The 18,162-nt window shown below is 36.5% G+C and overlaps 1 protein-coding gene across 2 annotated transcripts in view; it reads left to right on the forward strand.

Annotated features, from left to right (window-relative positions):
- The window catches only part of LOC140150940 (gamma-2-syntrophin-like), a 136,036-nt gene extending 120,889 nt beyond the window's left edge, over positions 1 to 15,147 (forward strand). For both annotated transcript variants that reach the window (XM_072173098.1, XM_072173097.1), the window contains exons 10-18: positions 173 to 300; positions 2,313 to 2,442; positions 3,031 to 3,069; positions 4,389 to 4,505; positions 5,005 to 5,076; positions 5,558 to 5,710; positions 10,614 to 10,706; positions 11,819 to 11,926; positions 14,528 to 15,147. In XM_072173098.1, coding sequence (XP_072029199.1) covers positions 173 to 300; positions 2,313 to 2,442; positions 3,031 to 3,069; positions 4,389 to 4,505; positions 5,005 to 5,076; positions 5,558 to 5,710; positions 10,614 to 10,706; positions 11,819 to 11,926; positions 14,528 to 14,653 — 966 coding nt within the window. In that variant the 3' untranslated portion in view covers positions 14,654 to 15,147. The remainder of the gene's footprint in view (positions 1 to 172; positions 301 to 2,312; positions 2,443 to 3,030; positions 3,070 to 4,388; positions 4,506 to 5,004; positions 5,077 to 5,557; positions 5,711 to 10,613; positions 10,707 to 11,818; positions 11,927 to 14,527) is intronic.
- Positions 15,148 to 18,162: the final 3,015 nt, after the last annotated feature.

Consider the following 18,162-nt stretch of genomic DNA (forward strand, 5'->3'; position numbering starts at 1 on the left):
TATGTACATTGTATGAGTGATATAAAACAAATATTAACTGTTTTAAATTTGTGTAATAGTACAAATATTTGTGTAATAGTACAAGTATAATTACTTGGTGAACAATGGATCATATAATAGAATACATACACTAATAGACAGTTTATATTTATACACCATTACATTGTTTCAGACAAGAAACAGCACTCCCATTCACCAACCAGCTCAGGCTAAAACAGAAACAAGATGGATGGATGCAATAAGTATACCACTATTGATGGCAAGAGTTACAAGATATGTATCAGGCACAGATAAAATCAGGTAGGAATCATATAATAAGGCGGGTAGATTTGATTAGCTGATCATCTGGTAATGGCGGGGCAGGTGATCCATGATAAAAGACCTCGTTTGTAAAAATACCGCAACCAGCTATCTACGGCGACCATCTTTGTTCACCAGGTCACTTGTATCTGGCCGAAGTTTTGTCAGCGTTATCTCCTAGATTTCAGCTGTTAATGCCTAGATATGCCCGACATAAAAAAAAGAAGAAAAAAAAGGCCTATAATAGTAAAAATTTATTTGAATGTACACAGTTGCCAACTATTCTGGAAGGTCTGTTCTTTGAACAGTTGCCAACAGCTGTACGCGATCTAACCGCGATCGTATTTCAAAATACAACGCGAACGCACTACCTTTCATACATGTGCAAATCTTTGCAATGCTCAAGCTTAAATATGCCAATTGTTGTTCAATTTTAAGCTTTTCATTATAAATGCCACAAGTACAGTGCTTTGGTCTCACATATGACAATCCAGTATGGCAGATTTGTTGTAGTATTATGCACAAGTCCATCACACTCTAATTCACACTCTAAATCTAATCTCTATGGATTGGCTATAAGGTGATCAAGTTTTCCTAATTGAGAGACTTGGAGAACAGTGACTCCCTAAAGCCTACTACACAAAGCTGTTGGAAATACAGCATATTGGATTGTCACTCGTGGGAACCAAAATAATGTACCTCTTTCATTATTATGTAGCTTGAAATGGAACTACAGTAAACTTTTTAGTACTTCCATGGTCTTGGTGCACGTTGGTGATCAGTGATCGCGTAGAGAGGCGATGTCTCCTCCCATTTTATGAGCCAATGACCAATGGGTCAACTGTCTTGTTGTCAAGACCGTTGATAGCCAATCAGCATGATTGTTTATCAGCTCTATGTTTACGCTCATGTACGTTAGACGCACAGCCCAGAGCATAGAAGTACTAAAAAAATCTGTTCTAATTGTCCTCTTAAAGCATGAGCTTTTAGAAGTAGCACAGCGAGTGCTCAGGTAGTGCTTGATGCCTCATATTGTTGTAATACATTAATACAGCATCAAGCAAACAAGTATATACTTATAGTAGCAATGTTTCAATTGAATGGCAACATATTCCAGAAGGCGATCTTTTCTTTTAGACCACCCGAGCTATATAAGTTTAAAACTACGAATTTATCAAATGAAACTTTCGTATCAAGGTTAAACATGTTCTTAGCTATACAAACATACCTTTTATTTCTTCGAACAAGCTATATTTTGTTCCAAAATTCATGTTTTTATCACAATTTCTGATGTAAAAGAGCTGAATACAAAACCGGTGATGCAAACTCCAAAACTTTCGCGTAGCACAAGGGCTTGATGTACGCTCGTTCTGACGGTGATTTACGCTCGCATATCAAGCATTTTCAAGCGCATTTGACAGTATTTTGCTGCATGACGCAATTTTGTATTTATTCAAGATGGCAAATTTCTCGAAAACACAATGCACACATTTTACTTTTAAAAACTCCCTCATTTCACAAACTCTTTGCCACTTTCCATTCATCTGATCATCTTTTTATGTGGCAGAAGTTATGCTGATTTTATGAAGGTATGTTTCTTGCTTTTCCGATAATTTTTAAATTGTTTTTTGAGACAAAAACTTCCTAGCAGAATAGCCATTTTCACTTGTTTTCAAAAAGTTGTTTTAACCTTCATTTATCGAAGCCCTGCCCTCCTTCCAATACATTAAACCTTAACTTCAAAGTGTTTAGCAACTATTTAACCTTGATGCAAAAGTAAACCTTGATGCAAAAGTAATAATTTGCTCCTATATAGCGAGGATGGTCTAAAGGAAAAGATCGCCTTCCAGAAGTGCACTATCTTTCCCTCCATGAGCAAGATGCATATACCTCTGAAATTGGAGTTCACCTATTCATTCATGATGTAATTAAGTGCAAAGTGAAATTGATATTCTCTTGTGCCATAACATTAACAGTTTAATTCTATCATCTAGTTTGTATGTTCCTTTCAGAACCAATTCGTTTGAAGTCATCGGTATGGATGGTGTAACCTCAGGTATTCTTCTGGCACGAAACTCTGTCGAATTCAACGACTGGCTCAAATGTGTGTCAGCAAATGTAGCAACTCTCAATGCACAATCTGTAAGCAAAATAAATGTTTATCTATAAAGTTTTTTTGGGGTTTCCTGTTTTTAAGATTTCAGGTGGTTTAGTAAAATTTAATTGAACCTTTTATACTTGATGAAAAATATCATCACTCCAACACAGCAAACATTTCTAGTCCAAATTTGCAAAAGTATATTGTTTGCTGCTAAACACACCAAAAGCTACATATAAATATCAATCTGTACTTAGGGACCATTCACAAACACTTGTAAGGGGGGCCTGATGCAAACAAATTGCAATCGCAAAATATTTTCGGGCCCCCCCTTTACAGACCTCAAAAATGTCAGGGCCCCCCTTTTTAACATGAAAATTATCTGGTCATTTTTTTAGGGCCCCCCTTAGGAGGGTCAAAAATTTTCAGGGCTCCCCCTTTTTGCATCAGGCCTCCCTAACAAATATTTGTGAACGGTCCCTTAGATGCAGGATTAGTTACATGTAAGACACAGGTCTGATAATAAAGTATACTCTTTGAAGTGATGTTCCAAAGATCTTATGGCCTCTTGTATTTTTATCCATTCCTGAGGCAAGCATTTACCAAACATCTTTTCTCTGTTCTTCCAACAGATGAAACTGTCAAATGATTTGCTTCCACCTTCAGAACAGGTAAGTATTTTGAATATTTTCTTCACATCCTCAAAATAAGAAATGATTGAAGTTTAAAACTTTTGATCCAAATGCAGCAAAAGTGAGATTGTATCATCAGTTGTTACCTCTGTGACCTTAAGATTAGAAGTTTGAACCCTGCCTTGTTGTGTAATGAGTCTTTTGTGAGTGTTTAGATCATTAGTTTTAAGCCTCAATCATTAATTATACCAATACAAATGAACTTTCATGAATGTTTATAGAAACATCTTTAGCAGCATATAAACTGGTATTGGACTCTGTCCTATTGACATAAGCTTAAGGGGGTACTACACCCCTGCCCAATGTTGTGCCTATTTTTGCATTTTATCAAAATTATAGCGCATTGGTGACAAGTAAGATATGTATATTATAGGGGCAAGGACTACAACTACTGCACTGGAAATTTTATTTCAGCACAGACAACAGTTGTGGAGTTACAATCAAAAATGAGGGAAAATCAATATTTGGTTAATAAATCAATAACTACTTGCCTTGAGTTGCTGAATTTTCAGTGCAGTAGTTGTAGTCATTGCCCCTATAATATACATATCTTACTTGTCACCAATGCACTATAATTTTTGAGAAAAATGCAAAAATAGGCACAAATTTAGCCAGGGATATAGTACCCCCTTAAAAAGTTACCTTTTCAGAGTCTGTATTGAACAGTGACATAGCTTTGCGACGCCATCACTGTGTTTTTATTCAGTAAAGAAACATCTTTGTTGCATCCAGCCTTTCACTTATAAAAGACAGTCAGCATGACAAGATCATGATCAGTTTCCTATCCTATCACAGACAGTCGGCCGTTAAATCTTGGTGTATGTTTACGCCTAGCCCGAAACATCATGGCCCTAGTTGTTCCTTCCTCACCACAGGGCCATGAATGCCGTACGTACGTAGAAACGGGGCACCCTGAACTTGTGTCGCGGTGATGACGTCACACTGACGGCATCTATTTATAGGAAGAATTCAAAACACGGCGACAATAACAGTCACAAGTCTGGTCTTTTACATCCTCAAATGTGCTCAAAATTTACGAACATGCACCAAATATGTTTTGTTTAAGTCTCATCTTCACGTGAGGAATGGTAGGAAGTGGTATTTATGAGAAAAAGTGGTATTTCATGTGTACCCTGGAAAGGTTTAAGGTAGACATCTCAGACCTTCGTACGGAGAAGGACAGTGGAAATCGTAGTGACGGAGGTGTGAGTACCTTGTATTAGGTGTTGCAGTTGTTAATGAATCCAGATACCTTTTTTGCAACTAACTTTAGTTTCAACCTGTTTTTCTTTCACCAGGTTGTTCATATGGGGTGGGTGGCAGAACGTGTACCTACCAACCCATACCAGCAGGCTTGGATACCCAAATTTTTAGCTATCAAAGGCTCAGATGTCATGCTGTTTGATGCACCTCCGGTATGTAACAATTTCATTGCATAATGATTTCAGATGATGATTTCAGATGATGATTTCAGATGATGATGATGATTTCAGATGATGATGATGATTTCAGATGATTTCAGATGATGATGATTTCAGATGATGATGATGATGATTTCAGATGATGATGATGATGATGATCATGTTGATGATGATGATGATGATGATGATGATGATGATGATGATGACAGCAACAAAATGGACGATGACAAAAATGATGATATCCAATTTATTAAGCAACTTTCAGTAAATTATCAAAAAAAACTGTACAAAGCAAGAAACTCTTATAAAAAATTACAAAATCTGTATTTATCTACATGTACATATAGGCTTAACTTTTCGTCTTCCATAGACTTTCTTTTAATTTGTACAGGTTCATATGAGCCTTGTGCCTCTAAAATGTTAGATTAAAGCTTGCCTATAGAGTGATAACTCGGTTTAAAGACACTAATTATTATATGTGTTGTTATTTCAGTTGAACACAAGAGACTGGGTGAAGTGTGAGAGGGTATATAAGTTGTATGAGGTCATCACAAGAATATTCAAAGTAAGTTGAGTTAAAAGAGTTACTGGTAAACACATTAACAAGATGTTTACTCTATTAAATGTCCCGGCATTGCATTGTCCAAAAGGGAGGCATTTATTAATGGTAATTTTTTAATGTTCAAGTCACTATATTCTTATAATATGACTGAGTGACTTTGGTTTGTTTCTGGGTTCCAATCAAATATGTTGGCACCCATGTAAACAGTGTGTTATTGGTTTATTCTGCCAAATTACATTATGTAAATGCATTGTTATGAAAGAATGTGATTTACTTAAATCTTTAAATGAAAATTCTGCTATTATATAAGTTAAAAGTGAACCATGATGGCCAGCAATTGCCAGTATTAAGCTTACTCACAGGATATCAAATGTAATTTATCTGGATATCGGTCATTTTTTCATGGAAAAAATAATGGGGTGGAGCATTTATTAGAGGGGATAACAATACGGTAACAATAACTTTGTTGATCTTGTTTAAATAGGATTCTGAATTACTTGATGATAGGCCTCACTGCTTCAGCTTGCAATCGGGTGCCGATGAGAACCATTATATGAGTACAGAGAGTCGCAGTGAACTCAATGTATGGCAAAGTGCTGTACTTAGAGCTACGCATGCCGCAGCTATCAAACTTGCGGTAAGTAACTGACGATGAGAACCATTATATGAGTACAGAGAGTCGCAGTGAACTCAATGTATGGCAAAGTGCTGTACTCAGAGCTACGCATGCAGCAGCTATCAAACTTGCGGTAAGTAACTGACGATGAGAACCATTATATGAGTACAGAGAGTCGCAGTGAACTCAATGTATGGCAAAGTGCTGTACTCAGAGCTACGCATGCAGCAGCTATCAAACTTGCGGTAAGTAACTGACGATGAGAACCATTATATGAGTACAGAGAGTCGCAGTGAGCTCAATGTATGGCAAAGTGCTGTACTCAGAGCTACGCATGCAGCAGCTATCAAACTTGCGGTAAGTAACTGACGATGAGAACCATTATATGAGTACAGAGAGTCGCAGTGAGCTCAATGTATGGCAAAGTGCTGTACTCAGAGCTACGCATGCAGCAGCTATCAAACTTGCGGTAAGTAACTGACGATGAGAACCATTATATGAGTACAGAGTGTCGCAGTGAACTCAATGTATGGCAAAGTGCTGTACTTAGAGCTACGCATGCAGCAGCTATCAAACTTGCGGTAAGTAACTGACGATGAGAACCATTATATGAGTACAGAGAGTCGCAGTGAACTCAATGTATGGCAAAGTGCTGTACTCAGAGCTACGGATGCAGCAGCTATCAAACTTGCGGTAAGTAACTGACGATGAGAACCATTATATGAGTACAGAGAGTCGCAGTGAACTCAGTGTATGGCAAAGTGCTGTACTCAGAGCTATGCATGCAGCAGCTATCAAACTTGCGGTAAGTAACTGATGATGAGAACCATTATATGAGTACAGAGTGTCGCAGTGAACTCAATGTATGGCAAAGTGCTGTACTCAGAGCTACGCATGCAGCAGCTATCAAACTTGCGGTAAGTAACTGACGATGAGAACCATTATATGAGTACAGAGTGTCGCAGTGAACTCAATGTATGGCAAAGTGCTGTACTCAGAGCTATGCATGCAGCAGCTATCAAACTTGCGGTAAGTAACTGACGATGAGAACCATTATATGAGTACAGAGAGTCGCAGTGAACTCAATGTATGGCAAAGTGCTGTACTCAGAGCTACGCATGCAGCAGCTATCAAACTTGCGGTAAGTAACTGACGATGAGAACCATTATATGAGTACAGAGAGTCGCAGTGAACTCAATGTATGGCAAAGTGCTGTACTCAGAGCTACGCATGCAGCAGCTATCAAACTTGCGGTAAGTAACTGACGATGAGAACCATTATATGAGTACAGAGAGTCGCAGTGAACTCAATGTATGGCAAAGTGCTGTACTCAGAGCTACGCATGCAGCAGCTATCAAACTTGCGGTAAGTAACTGACGATGAGAACCATTATATGAGTACAGAGAGTCGCAGTGAACTCAATGTATGGCAAAGTGCTGTACTCAGAGCTACGCATGCAGCAGCTATCAAACTTGCGGTAAGTAACTGACGATGAGAACCATTATATGAGTACAGAGAGTCGCAGTGAACTCAATGTATGGCAAAGTGCTGTACTCAGAGCTACGCATGCAGCAGCTATCAAACTTGCGGTAAGTAACTGACGATGAGAACCATTATATGAGTACAGAGAGTCGCAGTGAGCTCAATGTATGGCAAAGTGCTGTACTCAGAGCTACGCATGCAGCAGCTATCAAACTTGCGGTAAGTAACTGACGATGAGAACCATTATATGAGTACAGAGAGAGTCGCAGTGAGCTCAATGTATGGCAAAGTGCTGTACTCAGAGCTACGCATGCAGCAGCTATCAAACTTGCGGTAAGTAACTGACGATGAGAACCATTATATGAGTACAGAGTGTCGCAGTGAACTCAATGTATGGCAAAGTGCTGTACTTAGAGCTACGCATGCAGCAGCTATCAAACTTGCGGTAAGTAACTGACGATGAGAACCATTATATGAGTACAGAGAGTCGCAGTGAACTCAATGTATGGCAAAGTGCTGTACTCAGAGCTACGGATGCAGCAGCTATCAAACTTGCGGTAAGTAACTGACGATGAGAACCATTATATGAGTACAGAGAGTCGCAGTGAACTCAGTGTATGGCAAAGTGCTGTACTCAGAGCTATGCATGCAGCAGCTATCAAACTTGCGGTAAGTAACTGATGATGAGAACCATTATATGAGTACAGAGTGTCGCAGTGAACTCAATGTATGGCAAAGTGCTGTACTCAGAGCTACGCATGCAGCAGCTATCAAACTTGCGGTAAGTAACTGACGATGAGAACCATTATATGAGTACAGAGTGTCGCAGTGAACTCAATGTATGGCAAAGTGCTGTACTCAGAGCTATGCATGCAGCAGCTATCAAACTTGCGGTAAGTAACTGACGATGAGAACCATTATATGAGTACAGAGAGTCGCAGTGAACTCAATGTATGGCAAAGTGCTGTACTCAGAGCTACGCATGCAGCAGCTATCAAACTTATGTAAGTAACTGACGATGAGAACCATTATATGAGTACAGAGAGTCGCAGTGAACTCAATGTATGGCAAAGTGCTGTACTCAGAGCTACGCATGCAGCAGCTATCAAACTTGCGGTAAGTAACTGACGATGAGAACCATTATATGAGTACAGAGAGTCGCAGTGAACTCAATGTATGGCAAAGTGCTGTACTCAGAGCTACGCATGCAGCAGCTATCAAACTTGCGGTAAGTAACTGACGATGAGAACCATTATATGAGTACAGAGAGTCGCAGTGAACTCAATGTATGGCAAAGTGCTGTACTCAGAGCTACGCATGCAGCAGCTATCAAACTTGCGGTAAGTAACTGACGATGAGAACCATTATATGAGTACAGAGAGTCGCAGTGAACTCAATGTATGGCAAAGTGCTGTACTCAGAGCTACGGATGCAGCAGCTATCAAACTTGCGGTAAGTAACTGACGATGAGAACCATTATATGAGTACAGAGAGTCGCAGTGAACTCAATGTATGGCAAAGTGCTGTACTCAGAGCTACGGATGCAGCAGCTATCAAACTTGCGGTAAGTAACTGACGATGAGAACCATTATATGAGTACAGAGAGTCGCAGTGAACTCAATGTATGGCAAAGTGCTGTACTCAGAGCTACGCATGCAGCAGCTATCAAACTTGCGGTAAGTAACTGACGATGAGAACCATTATATGAGTACAGAGAGTCGCAGTGAACTCAATGTATGGCAAAGTGCTGTACTCAGAGCTACGCATGCAGCAGCTATCAAACTTGCGGTAAGTAACTGGCGATGAGAACCATTATATGAGTACAGAGAGTCGCAGTGAACTCAATGTATGGCAAAGTGCTGTACTCAGAGCTACGCATGCAGCAGCTATCAAACTTGCGGTAAGTAACTGACGATGAGAACCATTATATGAGTACAGAGAGTCGCAGTGAACTCAATGTATGGCAAAGTGCTGTACTCAGAGCTACGCATGCAGCAGCTATCAAACTTGCGGTAAGTAACTGGCGATGAGAACCATTATATGAGTACAGAGAGTCGCAGTGAACTCAATGTATGGCAAAGTGCTGTACTTAGAGCTATGCATGCAGCAGCTATCAAACTTGCGGTAAGTAACTGAGTGTTAACCAAAGAGGTTAAGCCTACAGCCACAATTTCTCTGTGTTACAAAATTTAAAATCCGTGTTACAAATTGGACAATTTCCGTGATTTTCTGTTTTCCACTATAAAGCACTGAAAAGTAAAAACAAACATGTTTTAAAAGTGTATTTTGTCTTAGCTTTTACTGTAGTATGGCCAGAATCTTGCATCGTAGGCCTAGAATTAATGCTAGAATAGATTGTTTAATAGTTGATTACTGCTAAATAATCACTTTTCTTTGTTTTATTTTGCAAATCAACACAAAATTTAGACATTTTACACAGTTTTTCACTATTTTGTGGCATTTTCAAATTTCCGTGAGCAAACGTCCGAATTCTGTGAATCTTTCCGTTTTTCCATATCGCGGAGAAATCGTGGTTCATACCCCTTCCCTTAAAATGATGGTGAAACTTTTCAACCAAATTAGAACCTCCATTTCCTATGGGCAGGATCACTCTGTTTTAAATTATTGTTAGAGGAAAATACATTTGTGAGATGTGTTTGACATTTTGGGGTGGGGTATGAACGTTTGGACAGTATTTATTGTGGGACATTAGAGCACATCAGATATATCGAATTGCATTCGGAATACGAAGAATGTCCTTCTGATATCAAATAATTTTGATTTTTTGAAATTTGCAATGTAATACACATTTAATGGCAAATGATTCAAAATTGGTATTTTGAAATTTAACTACTCGAAGTAAACTTTATAAATCTGATGATTTATACTTAAAGTGTATGTAGGTGGGATGAAAAGCCGACAATCAATTGAAAATTTTGACCTTTCAGTATTGAAGATATGGATTTTTTCCCAAAACACCAACAAAAAGGTCTTTTTGGGAAAAAATCCATATCTTCAATATAAAAGGTCAAAATTTTCAATTGATCGTAAACTTTTCCTCCCAGCTACATACACTTTAAGAATATATCATTAGATTTATACAATTTATTTCGAGGACTGTTATATATCAAAAATTTGAAAAATATAAAATTTTAATAATTTGTCATAAAATTTGTATTATATCGTGAATTTCAAAAATGAAAATTATTTGATATCAGAAAGACATGCTTCAGTATTCAGAATGCAATTCGACACGTCTGAGGTGCTCTCATGTCCCACAAAAATACTGTCAAAACGCTCATTCCAGATCCCTTAACCAAGCTCTTTAGTAGTACCAAATTGAGTCACATTTCTTGTAAAATTAAAAACCTTATGAATTGCAAACATTTGATGCCGAAGAAACAAATATCACAATCTAGATATTGTCTGCCTTTAATCACAGAGTAAAACCTATGGATGCACATGGAGGAAAAGAGTGGTTGGGCTGACATTAGACTTGACCACAGGATTTACACTCTTTGATGCACAGAACAAGGTAAGTACAATGCAGAGACTGCAACAGAGTCTCATGTCACCAGACACTTCAGGATTGTTTGTGTTCTGGTTTTATAGTATGTATGTATTTATTTATTTATTTATTTATTTATTTATTTATTTATTCATTCAAATTTTGACTCAAAATGGGATTCATTTCTATATCCCAAGGCCCAGATTTTGGACCAACTTTACTCAACTTATGTAATTTTTCACTTTTTTATTTTAATGTTTTGAGAAATTTTGACTCAAGATTGAAATTGGTAAACCTGACACATCAATATACCAATATTCACTCAAAAAGGGACATCCTTATACCACCAGGACAAAAATGAAACCCATATCAGCAGTATGTCCCTGTATTGATGTTTGTACTGATATTGTGGGTCAAATAATATATAGGCCTACACTTCCACTAGTTATTACTTCCACTAGAGAAATTTGCACCAAAAATGGTCAAAAAATGCTGATTTTTCAAAAAAATCATAAAAAAGCCAGATTTTGCCCCAAATTTCAAATATTTTTGGTGAAATTGGTCAAAATTTAAAAAATGAAAAAACGGGTCCTAGATATTTTGATCTAGTTTTTAAAAATTAATAAAAAAAAAATTTTGGCCCAAGAATTTTTTTGTTAGGATGCACGAAAAAGAAGTGGCCCAAGTTTGGGATTTTGGGCCAAAAATGGCATTTTGGCCCAAATTTGACCTCACAGATGAACTTATCAAGTCTTTGCCATTCTAAATATATATACTTTTATATACTTTAGACCAACAATTTAGAAGTTATGAGGCCCGGAAGTTTCCATAATTCCAGGGTTCAGACCAACCTTAAGATACCCTGGATGTGACTTTGTTCCAGGTTTTTGCATATTGGTTTTGAAGAATGATACAAGAAATACATTATTTTTTCTAAACTGATTTGAAGACTGATGATAATGCTGTACACCAACCATGACTATATCATCAGATTGAAATAACCAAGAAAAGCAGGCATTTCAGAATTTTAGATTACATTTCAATTAAGTCCTATCAGAATAAGCAGATTTTACTCTGAACGACCAGATTTAGAGAGTCAATGTGACATCTTGTGTGTCTTTTCTTTGATTATATTTCAGTCTGTTATTTGGAGATACCGTTTCTCTCAACTCAAAGGATCCTCAGATGATAGTCAGGCCAAAGTCAGACTCCAGTTTTTGAATTCCAGTGGGCAGATTGAATTACAGGTACAATATTAAAGCAATAATGTGTGATTTGCATAAAGAATAGATTCTTATTTAAATGTTCGTTTTCCTGATCACATTATCCCCTTTTAATTTCGAGCCAAACAAATGAGGTATAACAAAGAAAATTGCGATTCATTCCAACGCCTACAATGCGTGTACTGCGCTCGTCGATCGTATTACATGTAACTGCACGGAGCATCACGCTCAAAGTGTGTACATATAAGCTGACATCCACGGTACATGTTAGCAAGTACTCGATCGTTGAACTCTGAATAAAACCGTGTCGACCCGGTTTTAATACAGAAAGTTAAATTTTACTGTTATTAAAGCACTTCAGGCTTAGTCTTTTATGTGGTATTTTAGTATACCACTGGGCATTATAATTATGCAAAAAGTAGAAATCCAAGTAAAATTGAGGGCATCGCTGTGAAGCAAATCACACATTATGGCTTTAACTTACAAACATTAAAAGCTTCTAGTCAAAATTAAATAGTGTGAGAAATTTGGAATAACCAGCAATCTAGTGCTAAGCTTTTGTGACCCTTTGACAGTGTAGTTCAGTAATCCTCTGCAGATCCTGGCTGCAATGGTTAATCTTGGCCTGGACTGATTAGGGTTCTGCACTGTGTTGCTGGATGATCTATTCTTAGACCACTATGATCAGTGAAATACTGTAAAGTGTACTGAGAACTTGTGGGTTTGGAATAGCACAACATAAATTATTTATGTTTGTTACTTACAAAGTTCTAATGCCTAAATCTCCTAAAATCTCACACATTTTCTGATGGTATGTTCCTACGATCACATGCTGATGGCAGTCTGCTTGAATGTAAAAGAACTCACACATCATATGGGAATAACGCCTTCTGCAATTCTGTGCCAGCTCTCTGGAACAAATTACCTGTAAAACTTCGTACTTCACATAGTCTGGCCACTTTTAAATCTAATCTGAAAACCTATTTGTTTCCAAACTAAGTTTTTTATTTTTAATTAAGTTGTACATTTTACTGTAGCCTAAGATGTAGTGTAAGTTGTACTTTTAAGATCATTGTAAAGCGCTTTGTTCATACTTATGCTAAGGCGCTATATAAATTCCGTTTATTGTTTTATTGTTGTAATGCCAGTTCCAGAAATATACAGCAATATTTTTTTGGAATAAAAAAAATTGCAAAATTTGACTTTCATTGCCAAGTTAGAACTAGCTAAAAGATTAGAATTTAGCTATGTTTCATTTAGCAAATCATCATAATACTTCTTTAATCCAAAAAAAAGAGTAATGTATTTTTCTGAAATAGGGAGTATAATGTGGGTTCCCATTGTAGTTTCTTTGACAAACATTGCAAAAAGGTTCTTCTTTTAAAGTAGGGAGATGAAAAGGACTAGGCAGGCCATTGCCACCTAACTAAAGTAGGGAGATGAAAAGGACTAGGCAGGCCATTGCCACCTAACTAAAGTAGGGAGATGAAAAGGACTAGGCAGGCCATTGCCACCTAACTAAAGTAGGGAGATGAAAAGGACTAGGCAGGCCATTGCCACCTAACTAAAGTAGGGAGATGAAAAGGACTAGGCAGGCCATTGCCACCTAACTAAAGTAGGGAGATGAAAAGGACTAGGCAGGCCATTGCCACCTAACTAAAGTAGGGAGATGAAAAGGACTAGGCAGGCCATTGCCACCTAACTAAAGTAGGGAGATGAAAAGGACTAGGCAGGCCATTGCCACCTAACTAAAGTAGGGAGATGAAAAGGACTAGGCAGGCCATTGCCACCTAACTAAAAGTTTATTTAATTTCGGTCATTAGAAGATGAACAAAGAAAAGCTACAGATAAACGGTAGTAAATCTATTATAATAAACAATTGTATTAGTCATAGATATACATTTTCAAAGCTTATTTTGTTGAATTTGTACCCAGTTCATTAAGGGAAGGGGTATGAACGTTTGGACAGTATTTATTGTGGGACATTAGAGCACATCAGACATATCGAATTGCATTCTGAATACGAAGAATGTCCTGATGAGATCAAATAATTTTGACTTTTTGAAATTCGCAATGTAATACACATTTTATGGCAAATCATTAAAAATTGATATTGGGTGGGATGAAAAGCCAGCGATCAATTGAAAATTTTGACCTTTTCGTATTGAAGATATGGATTTTTTCCCCAAAACACCAAAAAAATAGGTCTTTGGGGAAAAAATCCATATCTTCAATATAAAAGGTCAAAATTTTCAATTGATCGTCGACTTTTCCTCCCAGCTACATACACTTTAAGAATATATCATTAGATTTATAAAATTTATTTCGAGGACTGTTATATATCAAAATTTGAAAAATATCAAATTTTAATAATTTGTCATAAAATTTGTATTATATTGTGAATTTCAAAAAATGAAAATTATTTGATATCAGAAAGACATGCTTCGTATTCAGAATGCAATTCGATATGTCTGAGGTGCTCTCATGTCCAACAAAAAATACTGTAGAAACGCCATAAACGCTCATTCTAGATCCCTTAATTAGTATCATTAACATTTCTGCTGATGTAATTGCTTGTCGAACAGTTTTTATTAAATTTTTTTTTTCTTCTTATTTTCTTGCCAGGAAATGGAATGTCCAAACTTGAAGAGGCTTCTCCACTGTATGCATGCATTTCTAGCAGCCAAGTTAGCCTCCGTTGATCCTTCATTCATGCGCAGTGCCTCCTTGCTACCAGGTGACTTAGGATGAACCCATACCAGCAGACTGTGATAGAGTCCATATAGTCAGCCTAGGTTACCACTATGTATTTTTGCAATAAGTGAATCAACGTCCAGAATTATTATGTGTACTAGAAGGCTGTTAGGTGAAAGGTCGCAGGGTCGTGAACTTTGTATTGAGAGGTATATATGTATTAATTTGGTGAATTTGATGTGTATGTTTGAAAGTTTTATTGGATTGATAAGTGTTTGAAAGATTTACATTTTGTGTCTCTGTGCTACTCTCTATCATGCAATCATGCAATTACATTCAAATTTATAAGACTTTATTAAAATTTGTGCACAGTTTTGTATTTTACATAAGCAATGAAATGACAATATGTATCTCTGTAGAACTATTTTGTTGATGTTATCACTGTACTTCAAAGTAGATATTAATGTATGAACCCCATGTGCACTACTGCCTCTCTTACAGAGTCCCTGATTGGTTAATTACATGATATAATCATCTGAATAACCAATCATAATAGAAATGAAATTAGAGTTATAATCTGATCTACTGGACTTACGTTTTTGTGAGTGGCAATATTTCACATCCTACCTCGGATGCATCCTCAGGCCGCTTTAACATCAGTTGGCCTTACGATGCATCCGAGATAGGATGTGAAATATTGCCACTCATAAAAAACGTAATATAAGTCCAGTAGATCAGATTGTAACTCTAATTTCATTTCATAGTTATTTATACCTGGATGAATGATAATCTTCATAATCGTACAATCATAATAGAGCTTTTAGATCTCTTAGCAATTTTAGCTTATTCGTCTACTGACCATTCTACCTTATCTCTGATTGGCTCAATATATGATAAGCCTCTTTGTACCTAATAGATCTTGGAGGCCAATAATTCAGCTGGTAGTAATGCATGGGGTTTATATTAGAATAGAACCTTGAATATCATATCCATTATGGAGATATTTTTCAGTTATTAATATTTGCTAATACTGATGGCTTGAAATATTATTATTGGAGTTTACTTGATTTTGTATTTGGCAATTGTGACCATAAATATCAAGCTAATGAGCTAGGCAGTAGCATGACTAGCATCATAGGAAATCATGTTTTGACTTTTATGCACACCCACACCCACACAGATGTATTAAACAAAAGCCCAAAAAAATTGCTTGCATTCATCATAGATGCATTCTACCATAAAACTGAACCGAGCTGATGACGCAAAGGTTTGATGTCGGTCACATCATTATATAGGGGAAGCAAAAAGTACTATTGGCCTCTAGTTATAAGATATAATGCTATTGGCCAAATAAAATGGAAGGCTACAGCCACACCATTGCCAAGTTACAAGAACAATCAAGTAACTCCAGAATTAGCTTGATCTCACATCAATATAGTCGGAGCCAGAAATAAAAATAGTAGTTTGCGCCTGACGATCAACTCTCCACAGCCTGGTATTGGCTTGTAGCGTATTAAAGGAATTGCAGAAAATGGCGAAAAATGATGGTACCTTTCAAGGCAAAAGGCAACTTTTCTAGGCATTGTTGACATGGTACCTTCAGGAAAGAAAGTTTCCTATTACAAAGACATAACTTTTGACAGTTCGTATGTTTGAAGGTGAAAAATTAACCATATGGTACACTGTTTTACCGCTGCATTCAGAAATTTCAATCCTCACGACAAATAGTTAACAAATCATTTCTGAATTTGATTGACTGGTTACGACAGATGTAAACTAGTATTTTTATCTCTGGCTCTGATTATAGTAGTGTACGCACAATATCCAACAAAGAATACTTGCATTGAAATGTCATTAAGCATGTGTCTCTGTATCCATCCATGATGATAAATAATTGAACAAAACTTTGGCCAAAATTAGATATTAGAAAGTTATTTCTATACCAATATGTTCAATAAATATCTACGTAGTTTGAAAAGTAAAAATAATTTGTATGAGATAAAAAAGAAGTTGATTCAAAGTAGGATTTTTAAATTTTTGACACCAATCATTGTATTAAAATGTAAATGATGAAATTGATGAGGACACAACAATTCTTTTTATGAAAAATATTTGTTCTGCCTTAAGTGTCAATAATTATTTGATATATTACGAAAATCTCTAATTTCTCTAAATATGAACAATTTAAATATTTTCTTTTGACATTTTATAAAATTAAGGATCTGTTTTACTATAGTACATTTGTAGACAATCAAAATTATCAGTGTAATTTTGAAACTAAAAAGTGAGAATTAGGACCAATATTTTCTTATAAATATAAAAATTGGTACGATATAAATATATTTTATAAAATCAATTATATCTGAAGAACATATCTGCACACACATAGATAATCAGTATAGATAATTAGTATTCATAGATAAGTATTCATAGGACACAAAAGTTAATCATTAACAGTAATGTGCATTTTACTTTTGTAATATTTTCACCACACTGTCCAAAATTCCTTACCAAAGTAACCTTTAATATAAGCCTAAGCCTATGCCTAAGCCGTACCAAAACCCTTATTATAACTTAAGGATGCACACAGGATCACTGAAGTGTTACATGGCCAAAATTGAGTTTTCATCATTAATGTCATCTTCAAACCGTATTTTATCTTGTCATTAATAGATTTTAAAGAAATCTTAAAATTTGAACCATAAGAAAAGCTATTTTAAAGACCCTTTTTCATTAAAATTCGTCAAAATGCAAAAGCAAATAAATCATTGTTTTCCCGCAATATATCGCGTTCTCGAAATGCGTACTGCGGCGTACAGCTAGCAAAGACACGCACACATGGTAAACTGGATGGGCGAGGTGATTGCTGATTGAGGCGCTGGAGTCGCCAATCGCGATAACTACCGTATTTTATCGTATTGATCTCTTCCAATGTAGGTAAAGCGTTTACCATTGCATTGCGAAACTGCGGGCCGACAGACCACCACCGTCCCCATCCTAGAATCAGTAGGCCTACTCGATAAATTTCGCCAAAAAAGTGCTGATATAGTGGTATAAATTATAGGTTTTTATATGAACATAATTTAGTGAATTTTTTGTTTGTTTTATTTTGTTTTTCAAGTTTCATTCTGAACTTGAAAAGATGAAATTTATCTGTAAGAAGTAGTTACCCGTAAGAAGCCCTGTAATGATGACGCAATCTGGTAGATACGACAGAAAACGTAGGCCCTAAATATTTTGCTAGTAGGCTAGACTTAGCCCGTACATCATTAGGCTTATTGTTTTATGTTTAAAAATTTGTTTTATTTCATTCATTCATTCATTCATTCATTCATTCATTCATTTCATTTCATTGTTATTATTTGATTTACCAAGTTGGTGTAGTTGGACAAGAATATAGGCCTATTATATTACCTTATAATTATGCAGTCCCAGCCTTGGTTCGGGGGCCTCTGCGGTCGTTCAGTCTCGTCTTAATTTTGAAGACCATAAAAATAGGTAAGCAGTTACTACCGGTAGGCCTATATTAGATACCTAAGGCCCTGAATAATGTTTCAAAGTGTTAT

This window comes from Amphiura filiformis, chromosome 4 (genome assembly GCF_039555335.1).
Source record: "Amphiura filiformis chromosome 4, Afil_fr2py, whole genome shotgun sequence".
Classification (NCBI taxonomy): Eukaryota; Metazoa; Echinodermata; class Ophiuroidea; order Amphilepidida; family Amphiuridae; genus Amphiura; species Amphiura filiformis.